Consider the following 21,399-nt stretch of genomic DNA (forward strand, 5'->3'; position numbering starts at 1 on the left):
CTTCCATAAATAGAACAGGAATCCTTGAACAGCAGCAATATGCATCCATGTGTCTCTAGCTATTTATTTACAAAGCTAGACCTTGACAAATCTAATTTGTTCAATAAAATTAAAAAGTATGCACAATAATTCATTTAGACAAAAAGGCTTGAAAAGGAATGTCACTGGGAGCATGTCTCATCACTGGAAGTGATCAGCTGATTCCTGAAGAATTGGCAGGTGCTCTCCTTCTGGAAAGGAGCAGTGAGGTAATACTTAGGAGAGGAAAAAAGTGAGCTAGGAATCAGAGTAGTTCTTTATTCAGACAATAATTATACAAATTAGATCCATGAAAGCCAGAGAATGACTGTGCCTTGAACCCTGTCTGTGTCTATAGAACAATGGAGAAATTAATAATTAAATCTATTACATATGTTCAAAACTCAGCACAAAAGATACTTCACTAGCTCAAACAATTCTGCATTTTCATTTGAATAAAGCTTTCACACATTTTTTCTCATTATATATGTATTATATTTTAAATTTAACAGCTTATTTTGTTGCCTTTATGGCTTGAATTAATAAGACCACACTTTAATGCACTAATGTTGAATAGCATTAGCATGCTTTACAGTCATTACTTGGGGTGGGCAAAAAAATCCCGTTTCCCAGTGGTGAAATCAATTTGCCCATAACTTCCTGTCTCTCATAACCTCTGCTAGCATAGCTCGAAACTTTGTGCTGCTTTTCGTACCAGAAGACTTGTTTATATGTTCTGGCTGCGGCTGGGGCAGGATCTGAAGGTAACACTATTCCGTTAAGTTTGCACAAACAGTTCAGGAACAGACTGAAATCTTTTCAGCCGGTTAAAGTAATTAGCAGCCAGATACACCAACCTAATGCTATTTCCTTTGTAAGAAATAATTTAGCCTCAGAAACACAGATGGCTCAGTGAGTTCTGACCCAGAATTATTTTCCTTTGGCTGGGCGGGGGGACGCAGACACTCGGGGGGGCTGGGGGGGGCGCAGAGCAGGGCGGCGGCCGGGGGACCAGCAGACTTCACCCCTTCCCAGCTGGAAAGAATGACTGCCTGCAGCATCTGAATGCCGAGGGTGGAGGGAAGAGAAACCACTGAGAGACTTCAGATGTAAAAATTACTGAGAGTTCCTCCAAAACCCTCTTCCTAGATGGAGGCCGACTCCAGGCCCTCACAGCCTACAGCCCACGCAGGCCCTCCGACGGCTGCCAAGTCAAATAACACTAATTGCATTACAGATTGCAAGCAGAATTCGCTGTTCTTTTCAACTAAACCCAAGACTTTCCATTTCCATTTTGTTTGGGGAATTTAAGTGGTGTGCATATTCCTCGTGCCAACCAGGATATGGGGTTAGGAAAGGGGTGGCAATCGCTCACTCAGAGACCAAAAGCAGATCAGTAAACTTGAGAAACCAGAGAGGGTAACCGAAGGAGCAGGCTAGACACCGACAGCTGTGGGAACAGGAGCCTTGGTGGAGGCTGCCTGGATCCTGGTCCAGTGTGGGGGGTGCAGATGATGCTGTGCCTCGCCACAGGGGCTCGCAAACCTCCTGCTCCCCAAAAAGGGGCACCTACACCCACACTCCCTGTGCCACTGTGGGAGGTGTCCATGGGTCATCCCGCAGCGGACGCTGAGACACAGCCTGGCCATCCCCCATGCCCCAGAAACAGGAATGTGGGACAAGCAGTGCTGAGGCAGTTCCCTGAGCACCAGTGGGGAAACAGCCCCTGTCAAGGGGGCACAGCCACAGTTAGCGGTGCTTCCTATAGCAGAACACAGGGGAGTGACTTTCAGCGTCACAGCATAAAATTCCCCCACTTCCCCATAACTTTTGGAACAAATTTTTAAAAATTTAAAAACTTCAGTAGGAAAACGAGATGCCCACATTTAACTTTAAAACTTTACGTCATCCCATTATTTCCACAGAAATCTGTAATACAGAAACACATGCATGCGTCCTGTCTCTTTTTGCTTAGTTGCAAGTTGCATTCAAAATCCCTAATGTTACTCAGTATTAAAGTACTTTGCAATTATTGGGATGGCCCCTATTGTCTGGCAGGCTCCTAGGAGAAATGAACTCCAATTTTTGGAGTGAAGAGAAATTCTGACAAACCCTCCCATCAGTCATTTAGCCTGGGAAGACCCCACTCCTCTTGAAAACCTCAGGATTGCTCACCCCACTCCATCAGCTGCAACGCAATACACATTTTGCACTGCAGGATCCTTTTCCAGTGGCATTTCAGCTCAACAGAGATGTTAGACTGTCACGCTTATTTAAGCAGAAGGGTTATCACCGTTCCTTCACACAATACCGTATAGCTCAAAGGTACTGTAAGAAGCCCCGGAAATATGCCAAAAAGGTTTGTGAAAATAAACAACGTCAATTTGCTCCTTTAAGTATCATCATGACAAATTTACCGGGAGGCTGGAGAGATAAAATGCAGCACTTTAAATACCTAAACTAATCAATAGAGAGAGCCAGGCATGCAATCCATTTTCTAAGAAGGGCAACCTTTTAAGGTTAATTCTTCATTCATATAAATACAATGCCAGGGTCATTATTTAATCTGAAGCAGTCCTTCATTAAACTATAATAATTGGGCTCAATTTAGCACTAAAACCACCCACCCCAAGCAGCCGCCTTCCTGCCAGCGCGGGAAGGCCGCGGGAAGGCCGCGTGAGGGCGGCGCTGCGGCGGGGGCGGCGCGGCACGGCACGGCACGGCCTGCCCGCTCCTCGGGCGCCATCTCGCGGCCGCTCGGGCACAGGGCTGGGCTGCCCAGCCCCCGACCCCACAGCCCGCAGGAGACAGCGGAGAGCAGCAGCGGGCCGGCCCTGCCCAGCCCCCGACCCCACAGCCCGCAGGAGACAGCGGAGAGCAGCAGCGGGCCGGCCCTGCCCAGCCCCGACCCCACAGCCCGCAGGAGACAGCGGAGAGCAGCAGCGGGCCGGCCCTGCCCAGCCCCCGACCTCAAAGCTGCGTCCGCTAGTGCTCCATAGAATCACACAGTTGTTAAAGGTTGGAAAGGACGTCTAAGGTCATGGAGTCCAACCATTAGCCGAACACTGTCAGGTCCACCATTATACTACGTCCCTAAATGCCATATTTGTATATTTTTTTTAACATCTCCAGGAATGGTGATTCTACCATTCAAAGCCTCACCAAGGCTGTATTCTGCAGCTACTAGTTTATCTGTCCTCAGATCCAACTTAACACATCCATCATCTGGTTAAAGACTAGGTTTATTCATTATAAAAGTGAGCGATTACCGGCCATGTCACTGCGACTGTGCCACCGCCAGCTGCTAGCACGGGCAGGGGACAGCACACCGAGCACCCGCTGTCCACAGCCGCCTCTCCCCGCGCCCCAAGATCCCGCTCAGCTCAGCACGGACACAGCTCCGGCTCCTGCTCCGGCCTGGGGCGGCCGGCTGAAAGTCCCTGTTTGCAGAGGGGGGGTCTGAGCAGGGAGGCCACATCCCACTCAGACACCACCCCCCAGGGCTCTCTGGCAGCACAGGAGTTCAGTCATTTGTTGGCCAGATCATCCCATACGTTAGTGCCAACAAAATAAATTTCCTGTCTCACCTCGAGGAAGCCACTGGATCTTGCCATGCCTCATTTTCCCCCTTTATAAACCAGATTTAAATACTTATTTTAACTGCATAATAGTACTGTAAAAATCCAGTGCTGTTTCCATTGTGCTCATCTCGGAGTATCACTCCTTTTGTAGCACATTATCTGATTTCTGACCCCTAATTAACACAACTGCTACTTCCATCACCCTTCAAATATTGCCTAGAGATGGAAACAAAGCCCCTGTCACAAAGCAAGTCAAATTTTCTCAGACTTTTTGGTCAAACATTGTCCACTGTGATCTAAGTGACACTGGGGAGCACTGGTATCATCACCATTTGCTGCGGAGCAGCACCCAGATGGGGACGGATACAACCATCCCCATAGTCCTGGGCAGACACTGCTCTGGCAGCCACTGGCCTGCCACACAGCCGGTGTTCATGCACAGTCAACTTCACAAGAAGGAAAAGGATTAGCAGCACTTCTGGTCAAAGCAAAGGAGATAGCACGAGTTCAAAATGACTTTCCCGTGACCACACAGGAAATCTGCAGTGAGATGGAGGGTATGACCGGAGACTTGTGACCATGGCTCACGCTGGGCACGGCAAGGGGCCACCCCTTCAGGAGTGGTGGAAAGGCACATGCACATGCTACTGAGATATGGATACAGAGTGAGCTTAATGCCTTTCCTTGGCATAACCCATCTGCAGTGTTGCTGCAACTGGTTTAAGAGGTGAATTAAAAGTGAGCTCTCTCTCAGCACTTGCATTGGATTTCTTTGCTTTAGACTTCATTTCTCTTAAGCAGAGCATTACTTAAATCTAGTGAACTGAATTTTGAAAAGAAAATAAATTCTTATACATGTAAAAAACCACGACCCAAACATGAAACAGGTCTTCTGCCTTTTGTAAGAGTCATCTGCAACATGCAGCCACGGAGGGTCTGTCCCCTGTGTGTGCTGAGCGCTGGTGGCAGCCAGCAGCAGTTCCAGGCACTAACTGATTTCACTGGTTTCGGGTAAGTGCATTAGCACAGATCTCTGCCTAAGACAACACAGAAGTCAGGGCAAGAACAGGTGACACAACATCTCCAATAAGAAGGCCAAAGGTGGCAGCAGAGTGGTGGGTCTCTGCTGGCTTGGCAGGGTGGGGATCGATTGCTCAGAAATGCGGGTAACAGCAGCATGTTCCTGCTGCAACACAGATGTCACGTGCCCTGGACACTAAGATCCTTCCATTCCCATAAAAATGGAAAAACTGATTTTGAAGGGCGGGGGGAGGGTAGCAGAGAGATGTAGAAACAAATGAGTTCAAACAAAGTTTTATGAGGAGAGCTGGAGTGCACTCAGCCTGTAAAATAGCCCATGGTAGTGTCAGGCCACCACTGGGCAAAGGTACTTCATGATGGTGTATAATCAGGTTTTATGAGAGGGATACCACTGTCAACAGGTGATTGAATAGCTTTTTGCATGATGGACCTTGCCAGGGATCAGCAGAAGGAAGGACAGAGACGGCCATTTACCCTGACATGCTTCTTCCACACAAGCCAAACTAATTGCACACGTCAAAAGGAAAAGGCAATGCATGGCTTTCATCCGCTCCTGATAACGATCAGATAGGACTCTTCCTGTCTTCTCCAGCAGCCCTTCCTCCAGCATAGCATGCAGGGGAGGAACAAATACAGCTTTGAAGGTCAGGTAATGGCCCAATTAAAGCAGAATTCCAACTCCAATGCTGTGGCCCTGGCCTTTCAAAGCACAGCACTGGGTCAGGCTGTCAATTGTGGTTTAGTGCACTGGTGCTGTTAGCACACCCCTAGTAATATGCTCTTTGGCTTAATGGGGATCATTTGACAAGGAGGTTTCTAAATAATTGCAGCGAGTGCAAAAGATGTGTGTTAATTTTAAAGCAGTTATTGCCCTGTGAAGGGTCCCTACCCCCAGCCCTGCTGGAGATGGGGAAAGCTTTCAGAGGCTGTGAGAGCAGGTCTCTTCAAAAACCAAAGCACAGAGTGTCAGGGATGGGGAGGACACTACAAAGGCCTTTGAAGCAGTAGTCTGGCTGAGGTTAAATCTCTTACTTGTCCAGAATTCCAAAAAAGTGTGCAGTGGTCCTGCAAGTATGGAAAATCCTAGGAGCACTGCTGTCTAAAACAGATGTGATGTTCTAGCCCTCAGTTTGCACAGGCATGTATTTATGGCCACTGGTATTTCTTTGGAGTGTAGCGGGAGGTAATACTCCTTTTGACAGCATTACTTCATGGTAAGGGCACAGGTGCTCTTGAGCTTGTTTTTAGTTAGACACAGGCCTGAATGTATAGTGAAAAGTGAAAAGGGTTTTTTGGCATGATCTCAATCCAATATCCTCATGCTTTCATTTTATATGACTAGTCCTTGTGAGAGCAGGGAAAGATGCTTGCTTTCTTTTTCAAAATGAAGTAAAATAACCTCTTTTTACCCTGTTAAATATTAATGGAGCTTGGGCATGAGGGATGTCGGTCTGGGAACAAAAGTGCATGAGTTCTCTATAATACGGAGCTTTCTGTGTCTCCCCAGTTCCTTCCACCAGCTGCATACTTCACCACAAGGCTAGCTCAAGATGGGGCTGTGAAACACCACTTTCCCAAAAGCTACAGCTGTCCAAAAGGATCAGATCACCACCTCTGATCTTTTTCTCCTTGTTTTAAAAAGTGGTTAATATAGCAGGCAAACAAAGAAGGTAATTGCGACATTTCTCTAATCACACAAAACTTCAGAAGAAAGAATCAGACCTTGGGGGAGAAAAGCAGGCACAACTGCTGCTCTGTAATCCACTAATGCTGCCAGCCCAGACAGCTTTTCCTGTTCTGACTCTCTCTCAAATCAGCCAAAGAAGTTAGTTCCAACCTTCAGAACACAGTTGTACGTCGCTTTATTTCCCACTTCAGGGCTTAGGATTCATTCTGGAGTCCCAAATAACATCTTGTTCCCTGAAACAGCCAACAACAGCAAAGTTGAGGGATTCATAACTCATGAGCAGTGCTGCAAAATACAGCGTTGCCCTGACACCTACACCTGTTCTTTGACCCTTCATGGTGCCTGAAACGTGACAGGCAAGTACAAAAATTAAATTCCGTATTAAGACATAAATTATTACTTTATTATATTAAAATGCTAGAGGTTAGTACACATTAATTGGGAGCATTAGTCATGCCAAGGTAGAAAGTTATATGGGAAGTAGATTAACAAAAAGACAGGAGCAGCCTGTGCAGGGATCAGGAGGTCTGAATTCCTGACTCCACAGTGTTCTTGCCTAGCTGTAGGCAATTCGCATATACCAACACCACTGCTGTATTTACAGACACCACATCTTGCCTTAGGAGTGCAGTGAAAAGCCCAATCTTGCTGTTATCTCAGCACAGATCAGTATGAAAACAGCTCAGCAGGCAGACCCACCAGGTTTAGGCCTCATTCCTCCAAACCATTCCAGGCTGCTGTACCTGATGGCTGGCAGCAGTGCTCTCACTGCTGGCAGAGAGGGGAATCCAGGGAGCCATTCCCTCCTGGGCACAGGGCAGCCCTGCCGAGGCACCAGCTGGCCATGCTGAAGCTGGGAGAGGGCTGAGGCTGCAGACAGGCAGCAGCAGGGATCAGAAGATGCAGCTTCTCAAGACAGGTAAACCCCACCAGAGTTTCAGAGCCTTACTTCTGACACAGGAGAGCAGTACCAGAGTTTCTAACCAAAACACTGTAAAGGATAACAGGACTTTATTCAATACTACCCAGTAATAAGCAGATATTCTGGCAGCCACATGGCAATACCTCTGACCAACACAAGCTTCCTTTGGATCTGCAGCACCATTGCTTTATGTGCCAATTAAAACATTTCTGTGCAATAATACTAACACAGCTCTTTATTTAATTGATCTACAAACAACAAGCATCTCTACTGCCCCAAAATAGGTAAAGAAAGTGCTTACCTGATGGAGGGACTTTTCTCTGCTGGACAGATGATGATGACAACAGGTGCCCAGAGATGAGTGGAAAGATGAGATAGGCCAGATGCAGCACTTCACCTCTGGCACCTGTGTTTGTCTACTTGCTTTGCACGTGCAGGGTGAAACATCCGTCTCTGATGAGTAACTGTGGGGGAGCTACTTAATCTTCTCAGTTACAGTGTCATCTAAAAGACTGGAAAATCATATTCCTAAAACCTGACACCAATATCCCACAACTAACCTTTCTCCTGCCTTTCAACAGACAAGTTTTCAGTTTTCACCATCTCTTGAATATTCTTCACAGGAATTTGAGACATCAGCAAATGCTAATAAATCTCATTATCTGATGCCTTTATATAGAGTTTTTATACATTAGCAGATGAAGCCTAGAAACCAATCTGCAGGAACTTAATCTGAAGGGACATTCAGAGAGTGGAATCCTATCACTTTTGAAGTGATGTGGGTAAGGATTTGTACCAGCTTTAGGCAGGCTGAAAATTTGTCTTTGTTTTTAATTTACATTACTTAACTTTGTTCCTCAAATATCCTTTAAGATTTTGTTGATGGTCTGTTTTTTGTGGTAGCAATATCACATGAAAACCAGATATTTATTCCTTGAGGTTTCCCCCTGCCCCCACCTGATTTGGGAAGAACAGCAGTATGGGGTTTTTTGATTTATATGGAAAGAGGAAACCACCCTGGGCAAAAAAGTCTACAGTCAGCAGAAGCAGCACTTTGTCTTCAAAGACTTAGACATAAGGCTCCCAAATGATTAATGTTTCTAACACACATTTTTTTCTTGCAGATGTGAACACAAAAGAGAATATGAAGAGGAAATTATTTTTAAAAAAATTGTTAGAAATGTATATATGTATTTTCACAACAAGGCATGAAACAACAGAAACCAATTTTCTGGGTGGTTTTAAAAGAATACAGTCAACAATTACAAACTTGGATGCCAAAGTGTTGTGATGTTAATACCTTGTCACAAAACTAGATATTCTGCTTTTCTAGAAAGTTGCAATACTTGCTCAACCTGAAAAAACCCCTGTTATTTATTACATAACTACATATTAACATAAATAGCTAAAGTCAGGGTCCACACTTGAAAACTGACAAATACTGTCAAATATCATAATATTTAGTTTGCATTGCTTTTAGCTACGGAGTATCACAGACTTCAAGAAATGTTAGGATATCTGGGATGGTTGTGGCACCCAGGTCCCCATTTCCTAGTCTTCTGCAGTACCTTTAGAACTAGACATGAAGACTTCCAGATTCCAATCATTATTTGGATTTGGGTAAACAAAATGAGATTGGCATGGGAGAAAGTCTTTTAAACACATCTTTTTCACGCATATGATAAAGGACAAGAAAGAGTTTAAATTACCACACACAAACCAGACACTAAATGATGAAATTAATTTGAACAATCATCTGTGAACATCTACGATAAACCATGATGATATCAGGTTTCTCCCTCTTCTCTCAGTCACAAGGTACACGATTGCCTTGAAAAAGACTGTTGTCAAAGGAGCAGCAATCTTTAGAAGAGCTTTCTGCAGTGAAAGATCCTGATGTTAAACTTGTTTCCTAGGTATTGAACTGAGTACAGCCCCAACTATACTCAGATGCTGAGAGACAGAAGACAAGCTGGGTTTTGAAAGCACATTCACGCATGTGCCTGTGCCTCTGACTACTTACAAGGTTTTCAACCTTGTCTTCAAAAGCTGCCTTTGGCCTCGTAATTCACTCTTAATTTTTCTCGAACATTCCTGGTTGGGTGAGTTGGGGAGGAGGGAGTATAGAACCAAAGATAGACATAAGCTTACTGCAAAGCTTTGCTCAATAAAACCTGTTGAGTGCAGCCTGATTCTCATCTTGTAAGGCACTCTTCCTGCACAAAGCTTAAAAAAGGAAAAAATATCTCCCCCGAGTTAAATATCCTCACCAGATACAAGGGGTAAATGTTTTCAAACTGTCAGCAGCACACACGAGCTAATGCAGCACTACACGTGAGTGCTGCCCCCCAACACAGGGCAGGGACCTCCACTGCCACCAGGCTCTCAAAGGTGACCCTGAGTAAACACCAAGTTGATAAACTCCATACTGGAGCGTGATCTCGTGCCCCACAGCAATACCTGCAAGATAAGACTTGCCCTTTTGAAGGCTTGTGAAGGAACAAAAACTAGCACACTATCTCATAGAGCCCGCTGAGAAAAGGGAGAGACTGAACACACTCATACATATTTTTCCACACACTTGGGGGATAAAAAAATAAAATTACACTGACAATGTTTGCTGGTGTGGAAGGGCACTAACATGTTCCTGTTTTGCTCTGCTTTAAGGGGAAAAGTCCCTGTTTGTCTTATGAAAAAAAACCCTCAAAAACCTTGTTTTGTGGAAAACATTTACAGCCATTTCAGCTGAAAGTAAAACTCAGGTTTCCAACCATCTCTCTGAAGTAGCCTTTAGTATTAACAGATGTCTTGTTGAAATCGGCCTGAGCCAGTGAACTCATTCTGAATGGACACAAAAAAGGTGCAGCATTTTTGCTCCACATAATCTGAACATTAAGTTGCTTTCTCCCAGACTTTATGGATTTGACTTCAACCAAGCAATTATTTTATCTTCAAGAAGCAAAGACCCCAATTGCAGAGCACAAGAGCCTCCCAGTCAATGTAATTTGCTTTTTCAGATCTATAGCTTAGCTGTAAGTAGTACTGGAGAAAAGAGGGGGAAGTAGGTATTTGGCCTGGGTTATAAATAGGAGACATTTCACTGGTAGTGTACAGGCCTTGCGTTTAATAGCAGCAGCCTCGATGGCTGCAGCTTTGAGTTCATTAATTCAGTCAGGAGAAGGCACTGAAGATCCAAAGCCAATAATTAAACCAGAGATAGCCATCATAGCTGTTAATTTAAGCAATTACTGCAATATATTGTGGTTTCTATTTCTGTCTGTACTTTGCTGTGTTCTTTACAGACAGCATTCACATATATAAATACACCCCTCCTTCCATATGGACTGCTTTGCATGATGTTTGCTCGTATTTACACCCATTGTTACACACTGCAGTGAGGCACTCTTGACAAAGCCAGCCCGTTAAGTGCACAAGTCTCTAGCATTCCTTCTCCTCTTGCCAATTCTCCAAGTCATACAACATTTTTAAAGTTATTAAATTCTAAATAAAGGAGACTAAGGATTCCAAATTCTATTCTGCGCTAAAAACAGCAATCAATAATTGTCAAGACTATAATAGTGCCTTTAGGCCCTCTAGGCCATTATTCTCTATACTAGCTTTTCTCTTTTTTTGGTAAAGAGTTTATAATATTTTCCAGTAACTGCTGCATCAAACTCAGAGTGCTGGTAGAGTTAGAACATTCAAATTATCATACCAAATTAGGTATGTTTCTCTTTCAAAACAAAACAAGATTTTTTGTTATTAATACTGAAACTATGTTTGAAGTAACACATGCATGTTTACAACACAGTAGTGAATAATTTCTTAAAACATCAGAGGAATGCAATACCTGTATACTTGAACTATAACCACAATTCCCTTGAATCACCATTTTAATCTATTTTGTTCCCAGACTTTATTTTTTTTTTCAATAGGAAGATTACTCTCTGTGCAATTATTTTGACAGTCATATTTATTACAAAAGGTTAATGTCTGTGTGTAGCAAATGTGAGAATGGATTCAGGATCAGCCTTGTTAAGTGTGCAGAAAATGGGCAGAGAATGTTTATCACAGTATTTTCCATTTTTATGAGGATGCAGTTGGTTATTATGGCAAGGTGAAAGGTCTCAAAGCCTTCATTTTTAGGCCACAGGTGTTCTTTGTAGAGGTTTTTTTTAATAAAGAGTATTATTAGTCCTTTAAATTAGCTCTTATTGAAAGTTACCACATCTGTGTTATGTGGTAATGAAGCTGGGGGAGGAGGTCATAGCAGGGGACTTGTGCTTGAAGAAAACATCTGGGTATTGCTTTGACATTCACTAGCAACTTCTTTTATTTTATTAAAAAGTAAGGAAATTATACTGAAATCAATTTCAAGATGCAAACAATAAATAAAATGAAAATACAGGATCTGAAAAAAAAAATTGGTTGGAACAAAAACCACCTCTCCCTTCTCTTTCTCCCCTCTCATGAATTCCAGCTGCTGAGATTAATTACATGGGCAAATGGCAGCATTGGTTAAAAAAACTGTTTGACCAATACCCACCACACACACTACAGCTGTTAATTTCAGAGGAGGAGCTACTGTCATTTTAAATAAAGCTTTTTGTTGCATTCCAACATTTTTTGGCTGTCATTCTATTTACTACATCATTTCAGAGACAGGTACAGTGACCTTATGAAGTCTTCTATATAGGTTTTTTTTCCTTCACTTCCCCAGCTGATAAAAGCAGACAGATTTTGTTTCCTGAGCACAATTACACCTATCACTTCCATTCACAGAAGCATGGAAAAGTCTATTTTCAATAAAAGGGGGATTTAAAAGCCATCAAAATCCTTAGGTTGAAGTTGCTGAATAATTACATAATGGATCTTAATTGTTAAGGCTGATAACTACATATGTAGGAACTACTGCATTAAGAAACTTGGCAGGGTCCGGTGATGTTCAGCTCCATAGCACACGCAGCCAGGGATGTTTATAGGGCAGTGGTTATAGTGTGCCTCAGAAACCCTAAAAAACAGCATACCAATGCTAACTGTTCTTTTTTCTTGTTCTAAGTCTTTACTTACAAATGCAAATGACATTTCTAGTCTACTCAAGTTCTTACACCACTCTCAGCACTGCAGTAACTGAGGGTGTTCTGTACCACAGCAATTGCTTCCTCATTTGTTTCCTCAGGCAGGGAAGCACAAAGGTATCAATCCACTGTTTTAATGTCAGTTTTCTGTTCTTACAAACCTTGGCTTTAATATTAAGAATTTTCCATTGACACCGTCAGCACAGTGTATATCCCCTGCAAACTTAAAAACATATCTGGTCACAAAGCCCATGCAAGTTATAAGTGCATCTAAATATATTTGGTTATAGCTGTATGAAATTATTACAGACGAGCAATACCCCAGCTTGTCTCTCCCCTCCAAAACCACAATAGCTGCCAACAAAGTTCATAATAATGTATAACAACATGCTCCAGAAAAAAAGCATTCCATGAGAATGTGACATGCAAATATTAAGACAGGACACCAGGCTTCTTTTCTTTCCCGTTCCCAATGGGTGTTTTATTTTATAGCATTTGCATTAGGTAATCAACTGAAACACTTAAACAACAGAAAGCTGGCAGCACAGTGAGGGAAAATGGAGATACTTTCTCAAACAGCTGTGACAGAATTGTTTCAAGTTGGAATAGTATTGCACAAATGAATCAATTTACGGAGGGTGAGTGGGAGCAAGCATCTTCAACATGGATTGTGAGGAAAAAAGGCACTATTTAGCTGTGTGTGTGTTTAAAAAGAAAAAGGTGATGAAGCACAATCCATGTTTTTCAAAATTACATTCAGTACTGCTTTAGAAATGCTCACAAACCTGTCTGTTTTGCAGAAGCTACGGATGTAAGTATCAGACAGTACAAGTGTACGAACATTTATAATTATGCTCCAGGAAAGTCTCAGGAAGAGGCTCTTTCTATAAATACTGCTGCAAAGGTTACACAGTTGCATAGGCTTACAATAAAGGAAGCATCCATCCAACTAAGCAGCCTTAAGATTTCCTTAAGTTTAATCTCTAGTAGTCATATAATATGCTCTAATTTTGAAGAGCTAGATTGGCAGTGCACTTGAGTCAGGCTTTTCCATTGACTGCTTAAGCAGCACAATTCAGACAGTATCATCTACACACCTTTTTGTCACATACACCTTTAAGCATACACATACATGTTAAGCCAGGTAAGCTTAATGGAAAAAAATATCAGAATTGTAAAGAAAAATAACTGATTTTTTCCCAATATAAGATAGATTTACTCTGAGATCATCAATAAGCAAAAGTTTATTCCTGTAATGCAAAAATAGCTAGGGTATATTCAGAAAAACTAAATACCCAGAAAAGGCATTTCAAATGACCAGGATGGGCTGGTTCTCCACTCCTACATTGTATAGCTATAAATTTTAATGTGTGTTTGAAAATGAAGCCATGATCAGCATACCAATAAAAGAAAGACTGCTAGAAAATGCACCCAGAACAAGCAGGAATGTGCACAAAGGACATTCTGCACCCTAGCCTTGGGTCTGCTTATAGATGCACTAAAAAAATAAAAGTGAAATTCTTGTTGTGTGGCTACAGAATTATTAAGGGAAGGAGGTAAAACCACTGCTGCTCTCCCACCAGCACTGCCCAGAGAATCACAAGTGCCCTGGGCATGCTGTGGGTATGGCTGTGGAGTCACCAGCACAGCAGGACCTCGTGCCTTGTGCTGACATCAAGCGTTTCAACAGGGCTAGAGTTTTGCACAAAATCTGGGCATACTTTAATACAGAACAGTGTAACAAAATCCATTCTCAACTATATGTAGATACACGAGCATTTCAGCACCTTTCAAATGAACTTAGCCCTGCAAAAAGCCAATCTCACTTCTCTACAGAGAGTACAATGACTTCAGTTAAAAGATCTGTGCTCAGGAGGCTGCATAGTAGCTTACTGATCCTACAACCTGCAAAAACAAAAATTCATATATTGCTGCTTCCCTCTATGAGTTTTTAAGGGAAAATAAATGAGATAAATCATATATATATATACCATAAAATATTTTTAATGGCAACAACTTGGATTGTTTCTGTTTACAAAGAGAAGATGAATAGAACAGATTAATAAAAATCTGTAAAGCTCCTTTTCCTAAACTGTCTTTTAGGAAATCCAAGTTGATAGTTCTAAATTCAAATTATTCTAAGTTCACAGTTGACATTAATGGATGCACTACATATAAAAGTAGACATTTCCTTTTGTGTTTTACAGCTGATCACATTTTCTGAGTACATCTGGAATGAGTACCCCTTCAATTGCTGCTAGCATTTCTAAAAAAATATTCCTAAAATTCTTGTTTGTCTCAACCTTGACAGTTCACAGCAAAGAACAGGAAGTGATATCTGATTAAATAAAATGTGTTATCTTTCATGAACTATGAAAAATATATTGCTCTTTTAATAGTAAAAAAAATTGCATTGTTCTATTGGCTTTGTTATTGGAGACTCTTAATTAAGAAATCCTAAATCCTGGAAGGAAAAAAAAGAAACATAACTTTCAGAACTGCTTAAAGAATAGAAGAAGTTTCTGTAGACCCTACTGAAATCAGTAGAAGTTTTGTCTATTGTTTTCTTGTCAATAGAGAAGCATTTGTCTACATACCTATTTCATTACTTAGATGAATATTTTGCATTTTCACTTAGCAAGCTCTTCAGCTCTTAGAGGTGCTCTGCTGAAAATTCTGAAGGAGATTGAAAAAGGTAAATGAAATTATTATGAAGGAGAACAACATAGTAAAAAAAATCTAACAAAACTATCACTGAGTAGAAATATTTCCCAGGATTAAAATATTTATTTTTTTTAAAAAAAGCATCTGCTTTTCAGTGAAAACTTTCAGATCTCCATTAACTACTTTTTGTGTATGACTCCTCAGTTCCTTTTTAGCTAGGAAACATGTCTTCATGTGTGACCTCATACATCCTATATCCAAACATGTTGGTATTATTATTGATGTCAACAGATGACAACTATAACAGGAAGTCTTATGCATGGTTCATGCTATATAAATGGCAACTTATGAGAAGGAACTTCCCTGATTATTTGGGAAGAACAAATAGAGATCTATTTTTAAAATCAGAAGGGAAAAATCTAAGAAAACAAAGAAACTGCAAGATGTACTTGATACTTGTCTCTCGTTATCCTCTCTTGTAATTGAGCTGTTGCTTTTGGCTGCAGACATCCAGTTCACAGACCATTTTCCATTTCCTTTGTTTTCATTACAAGAACAAGCTGGTTAAAAAAACTCCACTCAGTAATTTTAAACTAAACCTTCAGCATCATACCTTAAGAATTTAAAACCTTTCCCACCATTCTTTTCTTTGTCTCCTCGGTGCCTTCCCAATCAAATCCTGTGAAAAGCACTTTTAAGAAAAGGCAGGTGGAAGTTGGGTAAATACATGTATCTTCAAGAAAATTCAATATCAAAAATTCTTGCAGTGCTCCATGGCCATTTGCTATAATGCAGTGGCCCCAAACATCTGTTCTTAAATTTCAATTTACTTCATCTGCCAGGTGTTTCACATTGTTAATAATGGCAACTCACAAATTTATAACAGTCACATAAGGCAGTTACATAAATATAATTATGTCAATGAAGTTCACTGCATCTTTCCCAACCAGACTGCAAATGACATTTTTTTCTTGTTCTTTTACCCTAATAAAAGGATGAAGACTACATTTCTGTAAGGAGAATCCCTGGAAAACATTCTGGTATTGAAGTGAGAGAGGTCACTGAAGTGCATTTCAGCAATGTCCAACAGTTAACTCAACCAGGAAGTAGATGTGATGTTTTTCACTTCACACATAACAGAACCGGTGCAAAAAAACCCCACTTTAAACTAGTTACTTTAAACCTTTTGGTCCAAATACATAAAATAAGCAGTATTTACAGCATTTTACTCCTTTTTTAAATGCAATGCTTTAAAACACGTTATAAAGCACCTCAGTAAAAATATTCTACAGATAAAAGAATTGAAGTAGTAGGAAAACCCTAGCCATACCACAGCTCACTAGTAGAGTCATAATATGGATTCACCAATACCTCAGTTTACAATTATTACAAAGAATCCATGGAGAAACTTACTTAAGAATTTACAGTTTTTATACCACTGTGTAAGGATCAACTAGAACTCTAGACAATACCAAATTTCTTTGTAGTTTTCCCAACCTCAGTCAGTGGTGGTGGTGATTAAAAAAAATTAAAATAAAAACCCCACTGCTCTGTTTCTTTAACTTTTTACAATATTAATGTGAAAATGACATTTTAACACTAATGAGTAGTTGTAATTTTTTAATAAAACCACATATATAAATATGGGCAATTCCAGCAGCAGCAGCATTTCTCAGCAGAACATGATTAACCATCCCAATTAATATCATGTGACATGATTCACAAAAACAAAGCACAGATGTCAACCAGTTATTAGGACTATTCATATCGTACACAACCAAAATTTCCACGTTGAAAGCTGGGGGAAATGATTTCCTCTTCACAGAAGTATAAATGAAAATAAATTACTCTGAAAATTAAAAAGAGCATCAACAGAAGTGGTTTTTTTATTATTGTTTATATTTTCAAATAGAACTGCCGTGGATTAATTGCTCTGAATTACAGTGTAGATTTCTTCAGGTTAAGGATATTGACTCCCACTGAAAGTGTTAGATAAAAGAAATGAAGCCTTTGCTTCTGGATTACCGACAAAGCTATATCCAAAGCCCTGGAGGTGATCCACAACCCACTTTCCTCATATAAAGAAACGTCTTGGAGGTCTACAAGCAATCTAGTTTCCATGGCTGAGGACTAAGATGATGATGTGACCCAAGATTTAGGTCCATAAATCTAACGGTATAGCATTCTTAGTTTGATTTAGGGTAAATCTTTTCATAGAAAAAGTTTTGAGCCAGAATATACAATTCTCCATCTTTTTCCCGAACTGCATGTGCTCTGACAAACTGAAATTGCTCCAGTGCAAATTCATAGAACTCATTCTCCATTTTCCAGATTTCAGACTGCTGTAGCTTGGCAATGGTTTCTTTTGTGGGAAGTTTTTTCTCAGTTGTTTTCCTAAGATGAGACTTCTTTCCTAAATGCAAAATGAAAACAATAACTTCACTTTCAAGTTCATGCACTCAAAAAATGTTTACAGTCCTTTGTTATTTACAGAATTTTTACACTCTCAGTGTGCTGATAAACTGCATTAGAAGGAGCAGGCTTTAATCCAAAATTTATTAACATAACATGCAGAGTTAGAAAACTACAGCCTTTCTAACTAAATGCTTATGAATTTTGCAGCCATTCTTTCAATTCTTCCTGTTTGCTCTAATAAAACCAGGGAATGAACATTCATTTAAGAAATAAGATTACTCCACATAATCTACCTGGGCCAAAATTGGTCTTTCCAAATTAATTATTTAGATGTTAATCTGGTATCAAAGTTAAGAATTTTAGAAATTGCAGAGAGATTTCTTTCATAGAATCAAAGAAACATTTAGGTTGGAAAAGACATTTAAGGTCATCTACTCCAACCATAAACCTAACCCTGCCAAGTGCCAGTTAGCCATGTCCCTGAGTGCCACACTTACATGTTTTTTAAATACCTCCACCACTTCTACACATCTTTTAAATACCTCCAGGGAGGGTTATATTCAACCCAGACTACCAAACCCCCCCCCACCCCATTCTGGTGTAGATCTCTGTTTCTCTCCATAAAAGAGAAAAAAACCCCTTGTTTTCGTGTGATTTCAACTATCTATTTCTAATAAAAATATAATCTCTACTAATAGCATTTAAACCATTATTCTCCCATCTAAATAGGATACCATAGTCTTATCATAAATTATACATAAGACACATCCCTGTTGCTCAGAGTTTCTAAGACAAAGATGACCAAAATGATGACTGGATTTTCCCCAAGGAGTGCTGTTGCTTTGTAATTAACTTGTTAATACTACATATCTAGGCTCAGTATATCAGATCATTTTCTCCTCTATTTGCAGATAGAAGCCCAGCTAAGTTAAATCTTTTCTTCATCATAAATTGCATGGCCAGCTCCTAGAAACTGAGATACTTGTTGTAGCTAGAAGCACAGGAAGATAAACATCTACTTGGGTCTCTGCATCCCTCAGGCTTTACTGCTCAGCCAACCCGGGTGCATTGAGCACAGTTAATTCCAGCAGGCCTTCTGAGGAAATGGAAATACGCCACATCAGCCACTTTACAAAACTGAAGCCACTGCAAAACCTTACAAAAATATTCTGTTACAAACACATAACAATGTTACATGCAATATACCTACACACCTGCCTTTAGCCCAGCCTTAAATATTTACAAGTTGTGTAAGACAGGAGGATACTTGGACTACCTACCCCTGAAAGGAGAGAGAGAGAGAGAGAACGAGAGAGAGAGAGAGAACGAGAGAGAGAGAGAGAACGAGAGAGAGAGAGAGAACGAGAGAGAGAGAGAGAACGAGAGAGAGAGAGAGAACGAGAGAGAGAGAGAGAACGAGAGAGAGAGAGAGAACGAGAGAGAGAGAGAGAACGAGAGAGAGAGAGAACGAGAGAGAGAGAGAGAACGAGAGAGAGAGAGAACGAGAGAGAGAGAGAGAACGAGAGAGAGAGAGAACGAGAGAGAGAGAGAGAACGAGAGAGAGAGAGAGAACGAGAGAGAGAGAGAACGAGAGAGAGAGAGAGAACGAGAGAGAGAGAGAGAACGAGAGAGAGAGAGAGAACGAGAGAGAGAGAGAGAACGAGAGACAGAGAGAGAACGAGAGACAGAGAGAACGAGAGACAGAGAGAACGAGAGACAGAGAGAACGAGAGACAGAGAGAACGAGAGACAGAGAGAACGAGAGACAGAGAGAACGAGAGACAGAGAGAACGAGACAGAGAAAAAGAGACAGAGAAAAAGAGACAGAGAAAAAGAGACAGAGAAAAAGAGAAAAAGAGACAGAGAAAAAGAGACAGAGAAAGAGAAAGAACTACAAATCAAAAAGGAATTTGTTTCTTCTATAGGAGCATCATTCATCTGAGAAACAAACCTGGCAGACTCAAAACTGTTCATCTAGGTCTAAAGAATTCACACTAAAAAAAGCAGTAAGTGGATGAAAAAAGTCCATGGAAATCAAGTATTTAAATACCTGTCCGGTACAGTTCTGTGGCACCCCTGAAGAACCGGGGCAAAGCTGCCTCCAATAACATGATGAAGTCTTCAAGCTCTTCAGTAACTCCCACTAGGAAGTATTCATTAATCAGATTGTATTTGGCTTGTTCCAAAGCCCATCTGCTTCCCACATTCCTAAAATGACAGAGAACAATTACAGCAAGTTCTGATGTCAGCCAACAACCCTTGGTTCCTAGATGGTGATTACTTCACAACAGGACGTTTGTACAGAAAAGGCAAGACTTATTCCAAGTTATAACTGTTCCTAACTTCACCTCCCTTTGCCATTTCTCTCATCTGTGTCCTTACCTAAAGATGTGACTCCTCTACTTATAAGAGTCTCAACAAAAATACCTGGTGTGTGTATATGCTTAATGCCTCAATTCAAGCAATTTTTTGAAGATTGACATTGTCTCAATATTAAAACTCTGTCTCCACTTTCACATTAGATACCAGAAATCTGGCAAGAACACACCTTCCCTTTTCCACCTTCTTTCTTTCTCTGCTTCTCCACATGGCCAGAGAGAAGATAGGTCTGAACAACATGCACTGAAAGAGGAGCTCCCAAGTATTTGCTTGTGTTTGAATGAACAATACCTTTGACAAATAATTGCCCTTGATATCACTCAATCTTTCAAATAATCTGTGGGGTTTTCTGGGTTTTTTTCGGCTAAAGAGTTTTTAAAAGTCTTCGCCGTTATTTTAAAATATGTTGCATAGACAGATGGACAGTTTTTGCTTTTGTTTCAGTTTCTGCTAAGTAGCATTGACTACTGGATATCTGGTAAAGGTTTAAAAAGATAAATTTATCCTGATGTCAATTATTGTGTACTCCCAGGAACTTTAGGAGCTTGAACTAAAATATCTCCATTCCAAAAGAAGGATACCATAGTCTGACATAAGAGAAAAATGTCAAGACTCTAAATCTGCAAAAACTATTTTTTTAAATTGAAAACACATGTTCTCCCTCACAGCACTGCTGATACAGTATTGTAACATACTGTTAGTTTAAAGAACTGCAAAACTATTTCAGCAAATCCATCTTCAACAGAAAACACATTACTCAATAATCCACTTCTTCACTCTGCCCAGTCCCTCACACTCTTATCAACTGGGCTACATAATGAAATTTGTTCAAGTTTAGATTTCAGCACTGATGCATTTGATGAACTAGCTACATTTAACTTCCTACCAGCATTCTGAGCTGTGGCCACAGAAGAATGGAATTTGAAGCCAAAGTTTCTCTGGAGCACAGTCGGAACCCCCAGCTGCCACACATTCATCAAAGGTCTGGAACAAAGACAAAATTGAGCTGAGCTTTAAAATCTCATATATGTATCAAACATTTCAAACTGGTTACTTGCTAAATGTAGTGGGGACAGAAGAACACATATATGATGTTCTAGGGAAAAAAAAAAAAATCAAGCCTTGCTTTCACAGTATTATTAGGATGATCTATTGTCTCAACTAAATAGTACTTGCACAGCCTTTTATGGTTACAACTAATGAACAACTGAGCTTACCTAATATACTGATATACCTCTGATATAACTTGAACAAAGGCTATTTGTCAAAACCAGCAAAAATAGTCAATAAGTGTTGGCATAATTGCTTTCTACTATAAAAAAGTCACTAAAGATACAGCATCAAATGCCATCAGGAGTTGTGTGATCCTGCAACAGCTGGATTCTTGTAACACAGTACATTTTGTGGTTTTGATTAAACAAGGTTCTGTTACATTTTAATTATGACAAATAACTGCCATTTCAGAGGCTAATATTATTTTGACAATCAGAAGAAATGAAAAGTTGTTCAGGGCCTAACAGAATATTCCATACAATATTGCTCTCTATGAGCATACACGGCTGTAGCAACAGAGTTTCAACTGCAGTAACAGAGCCACAATAGGAAACTCCATTAG

At 40.6% G+C, this 21,399-nt stretch overlaps 1 protein-coding gene across 1 annotated transcript in view; it reads right to left on the minus strand.

The window, feature by feature from the left end:
• Window positions 1-16,668: 16,668 nt before the first annotated feature.
• The window catches only part of HS2ST1 (heparan sulfate 2-O-sulfotransferase 1), a 77,724-nt gene continuing 72,993 nt past the window's right edge, over window positions 16,669-21,399 (minus strand). The window contains exons 5-7 of the mRNA XM_062497431.1: window positions 20,671-20,768; window positions 19,456-19,613; window positions 16,669-17,404 (exon numbers count right to left, since the gene is read on the minus strand). Coding sequence (XP_062353415.1) covers window positions 17,178-17,404; window positions 19,456-19,613; window positions 20,671-20,768 — 483 coding nt within the window. The 3' untranslated portion in view covers window positions 16,669-17,177. The remainder of the gene's footprint in view (window positions 17,405-19,455; window positions 19,614-20,670; window positions 20,769-21,399) is intronic.

The sequence above is a fragment of the Cinclus cinclus genome, chromosome 8 (assembly GCF_963662255.1).
Source record: "Cinclus cinclus chromosome 8, bCinCin1.1, whole genome shotgun sequence".
Taxonomy (NCBI): domain Eukaryota; kingdom Metazoa; phylum Chordata; class Aves; order Passeriformes; family Cinclidae; genus Cinclus; species Cinclus cinclus.